At 41.9% G+C, this 18,050-nt stretch overlaps 1 protein-coding gene across 1 annotated transcript in view; it reads left to right on the forward strand.

Annotated features, from left to right (window-relative positions):
- The window catches only part of PRIM2 (DNA primase subunit 2), a 64,238-nt gene extending 56,351 nt beyond the window's left edge, over positions 1 to 7,887 (forward strand). Inside the window, 2 exon segments of the mRNA XM_081857054.1 lie at positions 2,373 to 2,441; positions 6,968 to 7,887. Of these exon segments, the coding sequence (XP_081713180.1) occupies positions 2,373 to 2,441; positions 6,968 to 7,195 (297 nt within the window). The 3' untranslated portion in view covers positions 7,196 to 7,887.
- Positions 7,888 to 18,050: the final 10,163 nt, after the last annotated feature.

The raw sequence follows: 18,050 nt of genomic DNA on the forward strand, positions 1-18,050 counted from the left end.
AAACATTAAAAGCTTCCCTGAACAGGGCTGCCTTCAGATGTCTTCTAAAAGTCTGGTAGTTGTTTTTCTCTTTGACATCTGGTGGGAGGGCGTTCCACAGGGCGGGCGCCACTACCGAGAAGGCCTTCTGCCTGGTTCCCTGTAACTTGGCATCTCGCAGTGAGGGAACAGCCAGAAGGCCCTTGGCGCTGGACCTCAGTGTCCGAGAGAATGATGGGGATGGAGACGCTCCTTCAGGTATACTGGAGCACTTTGAATTGTGCTTGGAAACGTACTGGGAGTCAGTGTAGGTCTTTCAAGACCGGTGTTATCTGGCCTCAGCGGCCGCTCCCAGTCACCAGTCTAGCTGCTGCATTCTGGATGTAGTTTCCGGGTCACCTTCAAAGGTAGCCCCACATAGAGTGCATTGCAATAGTCCAAGCGAGAGATAACTAGAGCATGCACCACTCTGGCGAGACAGGTACAGCTGTAATGGAATGGTTTGGGGTCTGGCCTTTTCTGGGTATCTGCGGCAACAAGAAGGGTTGGTCAGATGCCAAGCTTGGCATGATCGTTTTGACAAGGTATGGTCCCCATATATCAGCTATGAAAATAGAAGTACAGTCATACTTTGGTTTTCGAACAGCTTAGTTCTTGAACATTTTGGCTCCCGAATGCCACAAACCCGGAAGTGACTGTTCTGGTTTGCGAACTATTTTTGGAAGCCGAATGTCCGACGGGGCTTCCGATTGGCTGCAGGAGTTTCCTGCAGCCAATCAGAAGCCGCACTTTGGTTTCTAAACATTTTGGAAGTCGAACCGACTTCCAGAACGGATTCCATTCAACTTCCAAGGTACGACTGTAGTGTTAATGTTAGACCTCCAGACACTTGTGCTTACTTACAGAGAGGCTGTGTCACAGATATTTGAAGCTTTGGCAGTGCATTCAATGATTCAGTTATTTGACAGCATCCCTGCTCAGTTTTTCTTCTCAGATGTAACTGATGTAAGCATGCAACACTCTACAAGTTTTATTGGAATTGATCAGTGTTATTTTAATACAATATTCCACAAAAAGCAAAAGGTGCTGTTCCATCCATCCATCCTTTAGCCAAAATAAGTTTTTTACATCATCAAATGTACTACATAAACTTGATGCACTGATACAAAATGTGCTGCTGCTGGGTACCATTTCAGTATCATTCAAAGCAGCATTAACACTTTTAATTAGCAAAGCCAAGTTTTTTATATATTACATTTTATTATCTGTTCCATTTCAAAAGCACATAGACGGTGCCAGACTTTAGCCTCTTCTGGCAAGTTGATTTGTTTTTCACAACATATGTAACAGGATATGACAAGAAAGGCAGACATTTAATCAGTTGCACTTGTAGCAGCAAAACAAACCCAGTAAGCACTTCTTTGGCAGCATTGTAGCTTGATATATTCAGCAAATATTTGTACATCTGTCAATAACTATAAGGCATCCTCCAATAATGAGGGCAGTAGGGATTTGTGCTGGAGTTTATTTCTGTGCTTGACATGGAAAGGTCAGCCTTTTGAAAAGGAGTGTGAATTTGCATTTCTCAAGAATTTTCTCTCGGCTGAGGCTATCTCTCAGTTCCAGCGGTTTCCTGAGCTTGATAAGCAGGGAATATACAGTTTAATTATATAGCAGCAGAGGGGGAAAATGACAGACAACTTAAATTTTCAAATGGTGTTGCATTCTGCTGATAAGAATGAATGTTTTATGCAGGACAGAAGAGATTACATGAGGTAGAATTGGAAAGCAAATTGTATTTACAAGAGATAGAGAGATGTTTCTAATAGGAATTCAAAACAGATGATTTCCCTTTCGTGTTCTGAGGAGCATTGCTAGAAACAACTTAACTTTGAGAGCTGATCTTAGAGAGGGTAGAAATGTAGTGCTTTCTGCAACTTCTTTTCTGAATTACTTCCACCACAATTTGTAGTTGGGAGCACAGTTGTTGTACACATCTGAGCAAGTTTTATCCAAAATAAATTATAGCCGCATACTTGATTAGTTCATATTTCAGTTGCTCAAATGGTGGATACTTATTTGAAATAATGCAAGAGATTTTGCAGCGCAATATGTTCTGACAGTACACATCGTTCCTCATTTTTCTATGTCATTTGTGAAGTAAAACTGTTGATTTCTGGTTGAGAAGGCAGAACCTCTTCTCTGTCTATGGATAATCTGACTTCAATTCTAAGTGGGAGGAAAATGTCAGCAACATTGTATCTTATAAGACTACAGATTCTTGTATTACGTCAAACCCTGCCATAAATTGTAAAGGTCATATGTTCACATTGCAGAACATTTCAGCTGTTTTAAAGACCCTTTAAATATATCGATCACTTTCCTTTTTCTAGATTTTGGAACTGGTGAAGGGCATGCACTATCAGTTGGCCTGTCAGAAGTACTTTGAGCTGACCCATGATGTAAGTGGTTCTTATTTATCAGGCGATAATGTGTCTCATTATTGGAAAGACTGGTGGCAGAAACCCTGTGCGAAACTTCAGACATTCTGTTCACATTCACCACGTGCCACCATCCTTGTTAATTACGCTGAGTTAATGAGTATATAGCAGATGTCTTTCATTTCATGTATGGATTGACACTCCGCATTTGCTAACTGTTTAGTGCATACATAATCAACAAATATGTTATGAGGTTATGCTGTTTTATTTTGTAGCAAAACTGTTTACATTTATGGAGTGGTGTTTCACTGGTCCTAGCAAACGAAATGTAGATAAAGCAATAACACTTGATTTCTACATTTTTTCCTTCCAGTTTTTCCCTCTTACAGGATGGAAGAAGACACAGTTCCAAGTTGCATTAAAAAAAGTACATAAAGATTGATTAAATATATTGCTAACAGAAAACCTTTCTCCCCCCCGCACCCAAACTCCACCTTTGTCCAAAGACACCATCAATCCACATGTCTTAATTCCAGTTCTTGTATATTTAGAGTGGTTTGCATTATTCCACATAGACTGAAGAAAAAAAAAACCCCATATCTATTTACATATTACATATCTGTTTACATATTTTAAAAGTCATACACCTCCTCTCAAATGTCCATAGTGGTGTTTCCAATTTGCCTGACCATAACCAAGGGGAGTTACTTGTAATTTGCACCTCTCTTCCTATTTCTATTGAAGGACAAGTAGCAAGGGCCCATCTCCAACTAAGGGGTAAAAACCCTGCACACCATTTCCCTGCTTTTGATTGGATAGTTGTCTCTGCCCCTTTCCCATCAATTGGGAGAAACTATAAAATGGGATGATTTCACGTGTTTGTCTGTCTCCATTTGCCCCGGGGGCAAGGGCCTTTGAATATGTTTCTGATCAGTTTATTTCTGTATGTTAAAGATGCAGAACATATTGTGAAAAACCTAATAACTTCTCCATCTTGCTGGGCAATACCAAAGACTTATATAATCCTACATCCTGTTCTCCACAGTGGCTTACAAGCTGTTTCTTAGGAAGCTCACAAACAGGGCATAATGGCAATCGTCCTCCCATAGCAACTGGTATTCAGAGGCTTCCTGTATCTGAACCTGGAGGGTACCATAAAGCCATCATGACTTGTAATCACTAATAGCCTTGTCCTCCATGAAAGGGTGGTGTGTGTGTGTGTGTGTGTGTGTGTGTGTGTGTGTATGTTAGTCCCACCCCACCCCCAATTGCTATCTCGATAATAGTGCTGTCCTTGTTAGCAAACATTTTGGAGGCCATTTTGGATTTAGGTTTGCTGCCTTTCTTGGTAGGTTTTGCATTTGCATTTGAACCATGGTCAGTTCATCCACGTAGAGCAGTTGTAGGGAACCTCTAGCCCATGGGCCTGATTAGACCTGCTATTTTTGGTCTTACTGAAAAGGAAGACATTCTAAACATGCTGCTACATCTTCCTGTCCACTGGATGCCAGAATTTGATGGCTTTTTCTGTTGCCCTGTCCCACAAAAACCAATCAGTCATATGTCGCCCTTGGTGATGAATGAAAATATTTATGAATACAGTAAGAGGAAAAAATGAATTTAAATATAGAAGAATGCTGAGCAAAGCATTGAAATTCAAGGTTACGCTTTCTAATGTAGAAGATATTCTTTGTTACAGTGGTGCTCTGCAAGACGAATGCCTCGCAAGACGAAAAACTCGCTAGACGAAAGAGTTTTCAGTTTTTTGAGGTGCTTCGCAAGACAAATTTCCCTATGGGCTTGCTTCGCAAGACAAAACGTCTTGCGAGTTCTTGCGAGTTTGTTTCCTTTTTCTTAAAGCTGCTAAGCCGTTAATAGCCGCTAAGCCGCTAATAGCCGCTAAGCCGCTAATAGCCGTGCTTCGCAAGATGAAAAAACCGCAAGACGAAGAGACTCGTGGAACGGATTAATTTCGTCTTGCGAGGCACCACTGTACTTGCATATTATTATTTTACTTAGAAATGTATCGAGAAATTGGGAGTGTTGGTGCCACATTGAACTTCAAGTTTTATTTAAATATAATGAAATTACTTTCTGGTGCCAAAATCTTAAAATTGAGCCCCAAAAGTCAGACTGTAAGGAAAAATACTTAAGTTATCAGTTGTATTGTTACAGCTATAACAATATGGTGTTCTTAAAAGGAGACAGAACAATTATATAACCAACACAAAATATAAGTGATTAAATTTATAGTTTAGTCCATGGTTAAGGAAAAGATATTGGTGGCATTGCAATTCTAGAGCCCTCTGAGTCACAGAGACCAATAGATTCATAGTTTTCATAGGGGCAAATGGAGGGAATGAATTGTTATTCTTACTTATGGCAAACTGCTGGAATTGTTCCCATTCAGGTTTTTGTTTGTTTGTGTGTCAATTATTTCTTTGTCCTAACTAATAAACTGGCGCCTTTTTATATCTAAATAAATGTGCTCTTTGTGCTTTGATAGCTACAAATGTTTTGCTATCATGAGTGATTTGGCTGAGCCAATATTATTAATAAGGATAATAAAACAGATGTGCTGAAGCATTTTTTTTTTACTAAGCTGTCAAGCTCATTTGGTTGCAAGCAATATAATTAGAGCGGCTCCGTTTAAATGGGCAATGCTTATATCCCTGGCTAAAAGGAAACTGCCACTTGCAAATGTAGCTTTGCAAAGACCAATGCATTTGATATTGTGGTTATTGTTGTCTTTCTAATGGCTTTCCTTTTCCAGGAAATATGCATCTTGTTTATGTTTATAGACAAAAGGATTGATTTGCTTTTTTTATTTCTTGGTGGTCAAAATTTAGTTAAGAGCAAGTTAGAAAGAGAGAAAGCGTGTAAATAGCAAGGCAGCATACAGTATCTGAAATAATTCCATATGGCTTTGTATTTTTTGTGTTGTGTATTTTTTTGTAATAGCAGCTTGCCTCATTATCACTTGCCACTTTGTAGCTTCTTGATTAAAACCCCAAGAACGCACAGGTTCAACACCATTGCTTCAGATCCTTAGTAAAACCACACAATACGACACCAAAAGGAACCCAGGCTTTGTGTTATGGAAGGACACTGCTTAGAATGATCAGAATCTGAGAAAAGATTTGAGGCCTTAGTAGATGAAATACAGAGCAGATGAAATAGAGAGACTTGTTTTTAAATCCAGTGTCCTTTACCTCATGTCAGTTTAGATTACAAGCTTTGCTGTGTTTTTTGTGTTTTTTTTACAGGGCACGATAAATGATGTGGGGCCTCCCTCCCTCCTACCTCAGCTAGACTAGGGCAGGGGGAAGGAGCCATTTAAAACTAAATGTCTTTTCAGGTTTTTCTTTCGAGAGGAATTAAGGTCAAAATGTTTTTGAAAAGTATGTAGGATACATTAGCAAACTTCGTTCCCGCACCCAAAAAAACCCCCAAGCACCCGTCATCTTTAAAGTAGAGCTTTTACTTAATATCTTAGCACTAATGCTTTATGCAGCATGTTATAAACAGAAGTTTATTTTTATTGCTACTTGTTAAATCACCAAGAGGTTTCAAAGGAAGCTATTCGGAAATGCAGTGAATTTTTTTAAAAAAAATATATATATTTTGAAATTTTGAAAATACGTTCTCCACAGAGGAAGTAGCCTTCTCTGAATAAAACAGCTAGGGCTTGCCTTTAATGATAGCTAATTTAATCATAGTTTGAATGTGTGTGTTTTTGTGTGTGTGTAAAATCTGTTCTGAAGATAGATTTATTTCCGTGAGATTTTGGTGGCTCTGATGTTTGCAACGGCTTCCACATTTGACTTGTTGGTAAGAATTCTCTGTTTTGATCTGTAAAACTATCAGCGATTTACTTGTCTCCCCACACAGAAGTGTAGAATTTGAACCTGGACATGCTCAAATACAATTGAGTAGAAAGACGATGCAAGCCTAACACTGAGAGCAGTTGTTCTCTTAACGGGCCATTCTCTGGATGTGCCACTCTACAACCTTATATCCTCTTACCTGGGAGTAGGACACATTGATTCCAGTGGGACTTACTTTTGAGTAGACATGCATAGGCTTATGCTGTGAGTGTGCAGTTAGGAATTTTCCTTTTTCTTTCATTGGTGTGCTACTTCACCTGAGCAAATACTTGTTGTTTTATTTACAGCTGGAATGAATGTTTGTGGCTCCCATAGCCAAAAAGCTAACTGAAACTTCAGCATTACCTGCAGTTTATTATGCAATTGACCCTTCGGATTGTGGCCTGTGTATTTGTCTCTTAAAAAACAACAACAAACAAACCTGTCCTCTTAGGTTGCTGTTGCAACAAGACAGGGAAACTGAGTATCAAAACATGTTTTGGCTCTTAGCAGCTTTTATCGAGCAATGTTTCACGGAGGCTGAACTAATGTATAGCTTTCCTCTCAACGCTGGCTATCTCAAAGCTTGAACAAAGTGAAAATTTTAGTGTGCATTTCAACTCAAGGGTGTGTGAAGTACAGTGACAGAACATGTTTTTCCCTTCTTCTTTTTTTGCACAGGTCAATGATACTGGGTTTTCTTTGAACCACCCAAATCAGTATTTTGCAGAGAGTCAGCAGCTACTCGGTGGCATCAAGGATATCAAGAAAGAACAAAGGCAGCCCGAAAGCTCCCAACCAAAGCACAGCAACCAGACAAGTATAAATAAAACCTCCACTTCCTCTTCTGTAAATGCAACAGAGGAAATGGAACTGGAGGGACTCGATGACTACTTTGCTGAAGATTAAGAAGCATCTGTTTCCATTCTGCAACATACTTTTTACCATCTCTGTATTTTGAAGTAGCTCTTTTGACGGTCAGGAACTGGCATCATGGTATACATAGGCCTCTTGAATGCTGCCTTAAACAGAAAAAAGGAAAACACATTGTCAAGCATCCAGCTTGTGCATCAGTTTTGAAAAGAAAACTGCAACGTCGTTGGCAAGATCGAACGACGGTTCATTTCCATTTCTGTGAGCAAAGCCCTCTGTGTTGCTAAACCTCCCACCTCCTCCCTGAGCTCTCTGTTACCATGCAGCTTATTTCCTTCTCTATTTTTCTTAATAAAGCGGATTCTGAAATGTAGATGAGTGGATGCATTGCTTCCGGTTTTTAGGTGATAACTGCTAGATAGCATTACATGCAATTCATAACAGGTTATGAATGGCTTGTAGAAATATACAAAAGCTGTCTTGCTGTGATCTGAAGTAGCAAAGACTGCTGTTTGAAAATGAAACTAGGTTTTAACTGCATAGTGCCAAATATATTTACACTTAAATGGGTGGATTGGTCATAGCCACCATAATTAAAATGAAGAGCTTCACATCCATTCACATCATGGGCTTCCATCGCCTCTCAGCTTCATGGAGGGACAATTTCTGTGTCTGTGTATTTTGACAGAACAAATTGTTTAATAAAAAAATCAGAGAGTGTAAAAAGAGAACTGAATTTGAGCCAGAGCGCTTTTTTTTTTTTTTGCTTTCATCTCCTTTATTGAAATTCATTAATAGCATTACAAATTTAACTTCACACATACACATAAATACAAAGAAAAAAAATTATTAAGTTGAATTTCTATAAGATGTTAATTTAAACTTCAAATTCTGCTTAGATTTCAGCTAAGCTAAAATAAAATAATATTACATAAAATAAAATAACATATATCAAAATAAAATAAAATGATAAAAGAATTGTGGACTTCCCATCATTTCCCCATATAGTTGACATTTATGATTTTGAATGTACTTTTAATTATTACCTTACTTTTAACGTGCTTTCTAATACTTTCTTACAACATATCGTACAGATTTTTCTTTGTTTCTTAATGCAAAATTTGGCTTATTTTGCTTATTTATAGAACTCATTAGGCCTGTTATGTTTTGATACTGCTGTTATTTTTCAGTTCTCATATCCGCTTCTAGCTGGGCCCAACATAGGTAGGCTGGGTGAAGTCCTGGTTTAAGCTGCAGTTGTTACTGCCACTCAGAAAAGACAGGAACTACGGTAAGAGGACTCATCATGTACAGCAACTCCAAAGTCTACTGCAGCTCACTTGGGCTGGTAGTTAAGCTCAGTCAAACAAGGGTGTGTGATCTTCTATTAGGGATGACCAAATCCACCAATTTTGGTTTCTTCTGTTTCCATTCTTAAGTTTAGTTAGAATGGTTTCGTTTCCTACATTTTGTATGTTGCTTTCACTAATGTGTTCATTTTTTATACACACTTTACCCAAGTTAAATGTTCGTGTGCACATTATTCGGCTGGAGAACTGCATTGCTAAATTTGGATTCTGAAGGATGGCTGTGTTCACAAATTGCTTCAGAAAGTGTGGATTTGGTAGGCAAACTTAATAGAATTAACCCCCTTCTGTGTACCCTCTGCCTGAGTCCTTTATCATTCTCCTTTTAGTTACCCTTTCCCTTTAGTGTAATAGGGACGCGGGTGGCGCTGTGGGTCGGCAGTTCGAATCCCCGTAACGGGGTGAGCTCCTGTTGCTTGGTCCCTGCTCCTGGCAACCTAGCAGTTCGAAAGCACGTCAAAGTGCAAGTAGATAAATAGGTACCGCTCTGGCGGGAAGGTAAACGGCATTTCTGTGTGCTGCTCTGGTTCACCAGAAGCGGCTTAGTCATGCTGGCCACATGGCTCCCTCAGCCAATAAAGCGAGATGAGTGCCGCAACCCCAGAGTCGGTCACGACTAGACCTAATGGTCAGGGGTCCCTTTACCTTTTACCCTTTAGCGTAAAGTACACACATCTTAAGAAAATCTATTAATTTGGACTGCAATCCTTCAGTTAGGGATGTCCCCATATTGTCCTTGGCCCCATTATGCTAGTTGGTCACTTGCAACACTGCTGTGTTGGTGAAACTCCTATTAGCATCGTATATACTTGAAGCACCAAAGGGGGAAAAATCACTCCAGGTACCAGTTGCTGGAAACCATAGCAGAGTGCTCTTGTACTCATGTTCTCCTTGCAGGATTCCCACAGGCATCTGGTTGGCTACTGTGAGAACAGGATGCTGGACTAGATGGGCCAATGGCCTGATCTATCAGGCTATTCTTATGTTCACAGAACACAATGACACTCACAACTACAAGGGAAACACCTCTGACTCCCACCAATCATAAGGCAGCACAATGATGATGCTTCCCTAAAAGCAACAGAAGCCGCAAATCCACTTATGGCAACGGGGAGGTGCAGGTGTATCTCGTTGCTCAGGCCTTTGAGGAAAGGTAAGATGTATAGAGGATCTTGTATGTTTTGGTTGCTGTCGATGTCTTAAGGTTTTAAGCTGTTTATTGTTATGTTTGATTTTGAAGCTTATTTCTGACACGGGATGCTCTACTGTCGAATTCTACAGTGTAAGTTCTTTGGGCAGGGGCCTGTCCCCTTTCATTCGTGTAAAAACTACTTTTCTTGCAGTACCACACTGCATTTAACACTTGCCATATTTAATTCAATGCCATGTTAAGCAAGTCCAATTCTTCAAAGTGTTGGCTTTCTTGTTTCTCATCCTCTGGTCCCTGTAAAATCAAAACTCCTACAGCTCCAGATGCTTGACAGAATTTCTAATTTTAGAGAACGGTTTGGGCTGCCTGGCTGTCTCTTCGAGTAGTTAGCTCACTTGTTCCTCATCCTTGATGCCTATGTAGTAGGAAAACAGTGGGATGATAAGGCTTGTCGTGTTTTCAGCTTTTCTGTTGACGAGCTGCCTTAGGAGCATCTTTTGTCTTTGGCTGTACTTCAGCCGGGCGGCTGAAGAGGAACTGCTATGGTTACGCTGGGAATGGCATTACCTTTTGTCTGGGCTCTTAACATTTCATGCTTGTGCAGCCATTAGCTGAAGGAGAGATACTAGAAGAACAGTGTTTGGGGAAATAGAAGAGCCTGAGGTTAATTGCTCCCGAGAGAAGGCTTGCTTGGCACTTCTTACCTACAACAGAATGCCGATCGGTTGATAGGTAAGTCTGGGCTGCAACTCTGGAGCGTTGACCGATCCTCTGAGGCTGTCACTCCCCATCCAGCTCCACCCCTTGCCTTGAAGACAAAAGTTCCACCTGGAATTTATTTCTACTGCTTATAAGCCAAGATATAACAAGGGTGGATGTGTTGACATTAGGCTGTTGCATATTCTCTCTCTCTCTCTCTCTCTCTCTCTCTCTCTCTCATTCTGGGTTGTAGACAACAACAAAAACAATTATAACACACCACAAATTAACGAACTGCAGCATTATACTCCTGGTTAATTGTCAGTCGAATGCTATTTTTAACAATATCTTTTTTTAAAAGTTATTAACAATTGCCTTTCAAGCAAGTTTCCCACAGTGCTCTGCGCCCCTTCTGCAAAGTCAAAACAGAATAAAAATAGCTGAACTTTTCAAACATGTAAAAAGCAGCATCGAAACCATAAGCTAGGATTCAGTTGATTAAAGGCAGGGGGAGCTCAGGCTTCAGAGCCGAATGTGACCCTTTAGGGTTCTGTGTCTGGCCCCTGGAATGCTCCCCAGGCCCCATGCTTCCCTGGAATTGTCTCAGGCCACAAGCATTTTTGCCTAGCTGGAATGAGTCTTTGAATTCTGATAATGCCTCTTGGTTCTTCAAGAGGGAGAATAAAAGATTCAGAGGGATGTGGGATTGTGTGTTATTCTGCTCCTTTACCTCTGGCCACACACACTGCTGACATGTGGCTCTCAGAAGATCACCCAGAAAGGAATGAAATTCTTGGGCTGGGGAAAAAAAAGATTGCCACACAAAATTGTGGCAGAATCTTACTCTACAATAGGGGTGGAGAACTTCTGGCCCGAGGACCAATCTTGGCCCACCAAGAGGTCCAACTTGGCCCATGAGGCTGTCTTCCCCCAAACCATGGACACCTGTAAATCAGTTGGCATCATGTGTAGTGTCAGCTGATGGGTGGGAGGGCACATATCAGTTTTACTTTGGCCGCAGTTGCCTATTCCCGTGAGGGAGCTGGTGCTTGCAGCCAAAACAGGATTTTAACTCCTGCTTTTCATCTGATGAGTGTGTGCATGTGTGAAATCCAGTTGTGCAGGAGCATGCAGCCAAAGCAAGCAGCCCCGAGGTGTTTTGTTTTTTGCAAACATCAGTGACAAGTGGGTTCCTCCCATGCACAACCAAATGCTTGGAAAACACAGGCTTCTTTCTCCCATTCCCACCAGCTGATTCGGGGTGGGGTGGTGGTGGAAGAAGAATCACTTTTCTAGTCCTGTGTTTTTTGCCCCTTGCTCTGTGGTTCCCAAGTGGCTGCAGGGTGCTTGGGAACCCTAGGATTATGACAGGTCGGTGGGGACAGTGAACCTGCCAGTCAAGTGACACCTTAATGATTGCATGTGACTGGCAGGTGAGTGGTCCTCTCACCCTGCCAGAGCTAACCCACAAGGTGCCAATAGAGGTTCCCTATCCCTGCTCTGTTATGTAGAGTCTAGGAAGTTGCCCAGGCAGCTCCACAAGCTATACAACAGAAGTTCAAATTTGTTGGATTTAGCACAGATCCACAGGGAAAGGCTAGCTCTAAACTTCTGAGTGTAGTTAATTGCATAAAGTATGTCTTTCAGCGCTTCAGCGGCAGAATATTCATAATGGGTGCTATCCAGAAATGGCTGTGAACTTAAATCCCAGTGCATTCTGTGTCTAACTTTCCCTGATCAGTCCCCCATGTGTACTGTAATTATTGGAACTGGAAAAGGTCTCTCTCTCCCCCCCCCCCCCCCCCCCGCTTTAAACAGATATTGCATTTTCCTATGAAGTCAGCACAGATCCCTCTGGTGGAAAGGGCCTGAACAGCATGTAATGGGTTTGCACAACATTCATCATCATCCATCTTTTCCTAATGGAAAACTACAGGAGCTTTGATGAATGGGGAGTGCGATTTGGCCAATTTTGCCTGAGCTCCTTAAAGTGTTTGGTGTGCACTTCCCGCTACTATTATGCTATTTTGAAACTTCTGATAGCAACAACTTTTCAGCCTTGCCCTGAAATTGCCGATTGTACCGCTCCAAACAGCTGCTGTGATCCTGGAGGGATTGTTGTTCTGCTGTGAGAAATCTAATCGTGCCAAACTAGTGAGAACAAAGCACACATCCAGGAGTGCAGGAACCACCCCTGGAAAAGGCAAGGCTCTATTTTGCTGGGGACATAAGCGGGCTGAAACTGACATGTTACCATATAGAATGTGCTCTTCGTTGTAAATGGCGTTCTTTGAGTGTTCTCGATTTTTAATAACTTTTTTAAAAAAGATCAGCATTCTCTGTCAATTGTATGGGTGGCTGGAGAACCACCATCGGCTGAAGCACCCTTGACATTTGTAGTATGAAAAGAAGATAAAGGGAAGCAGTGCCATCTCAACCTCTTGAATTAGAACTGTTACATCAGTGCAGGAACTGGGGTATTTCCAGTAGCTTCAGTGCAATTTCCCCTCTTGGTTCTTTTGTGCTGCAAATGGTTTCTCCTTTTGGAGGCTAAGTCCAGTTACAGCAACTTGCAGTCACCTCTGCAGTTTACTGAGAGAGAGAGATTACAATAGAATTTTCTCCATTATTGTTAGAGGGACATGTTTTTAGAGGAGGAGATTAATTGCCCCTCCTGGAAGAACAAAGCTCAGTATTGACATTTTGGTGGTTCTCCTAACTTGCACATCTCGTTGCTGGCTGATTTATTTTCTTCATTTAGATTTTAGTTAAAAATCAGAATGTGCTTAAATGGATTCTTGGTTCACAAGCTGCTTCATCCTCTGCAGTGCTTAGTTTGGATGGCGCGGGCAAGCTTTCTAAGAAGAAATTTGCTGCCAGGCACTTGGGACATTCATCCTGATTTGCTTGCACACAAAGTTTACATGGAGGTGAGATTCTAGCTAGCTGAGCATTCCTACTGATTGATTGTGGGGAGCTTACAGGACAGTGGCCATGTGTCCTGATTTGCTTGAGGGGCGTTTGTACATTTTCCAGTTAGTCATTTGTCCACCTCTTGTTTTCCCCACACATTTCCCTGTCACTTAACCAAACCGCAAAAAAAGTCTGATCTTTTGGAATTTGTTGTGTTGGGGCAACCGAGTGCTTTGCTCCGTTATAATTCCTGAAACCTAAATGTTCCTTCTGCATTTGAATCCGTCCCTCAGAATATAGTCTGGAGCTCCCCTTGGATTCTGTGTTCTCATCTGTGGGAGGGTTGATGAAAATGAATGCCTGAAGCAGGGGAGGCCCCTCTTTCAGGCAAAGTCTCACCCAAGTGACCACCTAGGTGCCACCGGCCTCCACTGCCCTCAAGGCTGGCACCACCCATTAGGAACAGTACCATGTTAGGCCTTCTCTCATGGTTTTATTTTACCATGGAAAGTAACTGGATGGCTTCAGTTTGAGCTGAAGACTTGGTGTGTGTGGATGAAAGAGACTATTTAACCCATTTCTTTCCACACACCCCCAAAGCTGCTTTCTTCCTTGAGAATAAAAGATATTTGTCTTTTATCGATTAAGGAGAAAAGTAGCTTGGGGTCAGCAATTTTAAGCAGCCAGCCGCCTGTGAACTGGTTTGAGATGCCAAGCTGCAGTTTAGTGGAATGTGTCATCTTGAATTGGCCACCGAGGGGGCGAATTCCTGTACTGTATTATAGATGTAAACCAGCCGCTGTAATTAGAAACCTGAGTACAGCACAGGCTCCCTCCAACCGAAGAAAGTGTGTTTAACTTCTGCTTGCCTGCATACAGCAAGAAGCAGCTTTTCCTCTTGAATAAGATGAATGAACGCCCCACCCCCCAATCCCTACTGACAACATTTTATTAGGTACCAAAATGAAGAAATCCGGAACCAGCTTTGAGCCATATTTTTGTTTTTGTTCTTAGTTTCAGGGGGAAAAGAAGAAGAAACGCTTGAAAACTGCACTTAAAACCTGAAAAAGTTAGAATCTGTGTTTTCTTGAGCACGTTCATTGATTACGGTGGTATGGCACAGGGGAAATTACTGCATTTGGAATGCTTCTCTAATGCCTGCAATTCCCCACACAGTAATGTACACAGTCATCATTTGGTGGTGGTTTTTTGTTTTGGTCTCAGTGTCAGTGGAACATTAATGCACATGGAAGAAGCTGCTGGGAGGACGAACAGGGATTCCTTGCCTGCTCTTTGCTTTTGGGTCAATTGTTGTGTTGCCTTGGCTGTCCAGTGACTTGCTCTGCCCTCTCCCTTCTGGATTCTGTGTCTGTCTTGGAATCAGTTTGCCCATCATTCTCACAACCTTGCTCGAACCTTTCTGAATGAGCTCCGCTCCGCTCACCCCCCCCCATCCCAAACTGCCAATGACATTAGTCCAGTAAAATATATGTTATGCTTCTACGCTCTTCACCCTCAGCTCCTCCTCAGAGGATGTGAAATGTTAAAAAGTATTCCCAGCCAGTTTGTCATCCCTAAGAGAAGCTGAGCTTTGTGGCTTGTATTCGACAGGCTCCCAATATGCTGTACTGTAGCCTTACTGGAGTTCACCGATTGGGTCTGCGTTGCTCCGGGACAGGAGGAAGGAAGTCAAAATGACACCGAGGTTGCTTCAAAGAAAGAGTTTATTCTGCTCTCCGGATAGCAGAAGGCACCTGCGTGGTGAGTCCACAGCAAGTACAAAGAAATGACAAGTTTCATGCAGTATATATATCCTCCAGGCATCCTCTCCCGCTTCCCCAGCCACGTCAACTAGTATACGCAGGTTGACATCACATATGTTCCTGCTCTGGTACTCTCAACCATAAAAGGATCTTCCTTCCTGTACTTCTGACCATAAAAGGATCTTCCTCTTTCTACTCTTATCTGGGAAGACGTCATAATCTCCGGGAACACGCTTTTGGCGTTTTCCCCGGACATTGGTCTTGCGCATATTTTGTGGTCAGCACATAAGATAAAATTCTTGATGTGTTTTCATTGTTCCCCTGGGGAGCCAAGGCCATCCCTTGCCTGTCCTGATAAAGGACAGAACTGTTTATGCAGTTGTGTCCTTATTATGGTTTTGCTCAACAGTTTTACGCATTTAAAAGTGCTCTCTTTTGAAAGAACAAAAGGGGGAGGGTTGAGTCAGTTTTAAACTTGCTACACAGAAACCCACTCCTTCAGTACCGCTTCTCCCTTTCTGCATTTGGCAGACTTTCTACCTTGTGAAACAAAGCCTACATTCTTAAAGCAACATACATTTGTTTATGTGCCTATTTATGCTTTGCCTTACCCTATCCCCACCCCTAATGCACACACACCAACTGCAAAATTGCTGGGGGTGGGAGGGAGGGAGAAAATGAGTGTTGATGATCACACAGGCACTCTAGGAGATACCAATCTTTTTGGGTTCAGGGGCACCATTGGAATTGGAGTGCTGTGGGCACCACTCACAAAATGGCTGCCGCAGTTGGGGTGGTGTAACACAAAAAAGGCATCTACATCAACCACTGCTGTGTTTGCTCAAAGAGAGCAGCTCTTTGCTCCTCTCCTCGGCTCAGAATTGAAGGGAGGGTGGCTGCCCAATCCTGGCATCCAGTGAAACGTGTGTATGTTTTAAGGGGCATATTCAATATCGGTGAGGCTGAACCAATGCAAACAGGAACTAAGCAGAAAGATCAAAGAGTCTATCATGCATTGTCAATTTTGTAGGATATTTATGCAAACATTTTGGGGACACCGGGGGTGGGGTGCACACTGATGCCTGTGCACATTGGCTTGGTGCCCTGTAGCCAGTATGTGTCCTTCATAGCTGAAGCTTCTCTGTTCAAGTAGACAAAAACCTACAGAACTGGATGACCATATCTATATCATCTATATCTATATCTATATCTCTGTCTCTATCTCTATCTCTATCTCTATCTCTATCTCTATCTCTATCTCTATCTCTATCTCTATCTCTATCTCTATCTCTATCTCTATCTCTATCTCTATCTCTATCTCTATCTCTATCTATATCTATCTACTTGTGGTGGAGTTCACTCAATTCCTCCCCATGACTACAGTCTCCTGTGTCCTCCAAAAGCCACTGCTGAGGACGAGATGGGGAACCTGGAAGAATGTGATATGGTTGCCTGCACTAGAGGAACAGCCTTTCTGCTCATGCAAAACACTTTTGGATCCAAGTCTATGCTTTCAACTTCAGAGAACTGTCATGTGATTCCCACCCAGAAAGCTTTACAGAGTCAGACCTTCTTACCTTCAGCAACAGAACCATGTTGTGCATTTAATGAAAATCTGCTACCTCCACTGTTGGGAGCAGTATGCGTCAGGATACCAGCTGCTGAGTATCACAAGTGAGGAGAGCAGTGTTGCATTTTCAGGTCCTGCTTGTGAGCTTCCCATAGGCATGTGGCTTACCACTATAAGAACAGCATGCTGGACTTAGATCAGCCTTTGGTGTGACCCAGAAGGGCTCTAATGTTCTTGGGGCCCTGTTTGCACCATATTACTAGGTCAAAATGTTGGCCATATGCATCCAACATTGGCCCAAGGGGATGCACCTCTGAGGTCTTTTGCATTATACTCAGTTGTGTTTCATTAAGACATCTGCCTCCCACCGAACAGTTTAATTCCCAGAGCCCATGATGAACCACCTGTTCTAGGAATCCCGCAAGATGTTGGTATGCATGTAAGACAGAAAAATCGGCCAAGCTGAAGGATATCAGGTGCTGCCCTTCTGAAGTTCAGTGGGCTGTTCTCTCTGAAGAGCAATTATTCCTTATGGCCAGCCCTCCCTCCCCCCACCGCTTTCAAATGCAAACAAATCTTTTTACAAATGTCGTAGATGGGTCATGACACTCCAGTGCATACACAATGAACACCTTAACTTTATTGCAAAGACTGTGTGTGTTTAAAAAAAGGAACATATTGTGCTGACATTGTAAGGAAGCCCTTGACGTCTGATAGTTTAACTGAGTCTCTTAATGTTTGACAAATGATTCCAGTTCAGCATCTGCCTTTGAAAGCAGGAGATAATACGGGACTGGCTCAATGTTAAACACTTTTTCTAGGGCAGCATGCAATTTGATGGGCTGCAGGGAAAGCTAACAGCTTTATACAATGGCCCGCTTCCAAATGGCCACACAATTCTTTTCCTTACGTCGAAATTACAGTGTTTTACAAAAGGGGAAAAAGGCAGGGGGGATTTCTTAGCTGCGATGTTCTTTATTTATTGAAGATGTGAAAGCTTCAAGTGCAAGTGAAATGCAATGTCTAATATTTGCAAATTGTTCCAGAATGAAAGTGAAGCAATTGGCCTCTGCTCTCTGTAATATTTCTGTATTGCTATCATTAAGCCCCATTGGGTTGATGCTTTGATAAGTGGTGGTCAGATGTTGGCCTTCAAGATTGCTATATGCAAGCTCCCCCCCCCCTTTTTTTTCTTTTGGTGTATGTATGTGTTCCTATCCCTTTTGTTTTGTATTCAGCAATACTGGATGCTATATAATGGGAAGTGAAATAGAAATCTTAAATTTGGAAGCAGAGGAAAAGCTGAGCAATGAAATGTTTCTCAGCTGTGATTTGCTTTCTTGCAGGAGCCTCGTTTTCTTTAAAATTGTATGCTAAACATATCCTGTAAACTTGTCATCCGGGTGCCTAAAATCCATGTTAATTGCCA

Source organism: Podarcis erhardii, assembly GCF_964252035.2.
Source record: "Podarcis erhardii genome assembly, chromosome: 3".
Taxonomy (NCBI): Eukaryota; Metazoa; Chordata; class Lepidosauria; order Squamata; family Lacertidae; genus Podarcis; species Podarcis erhardii.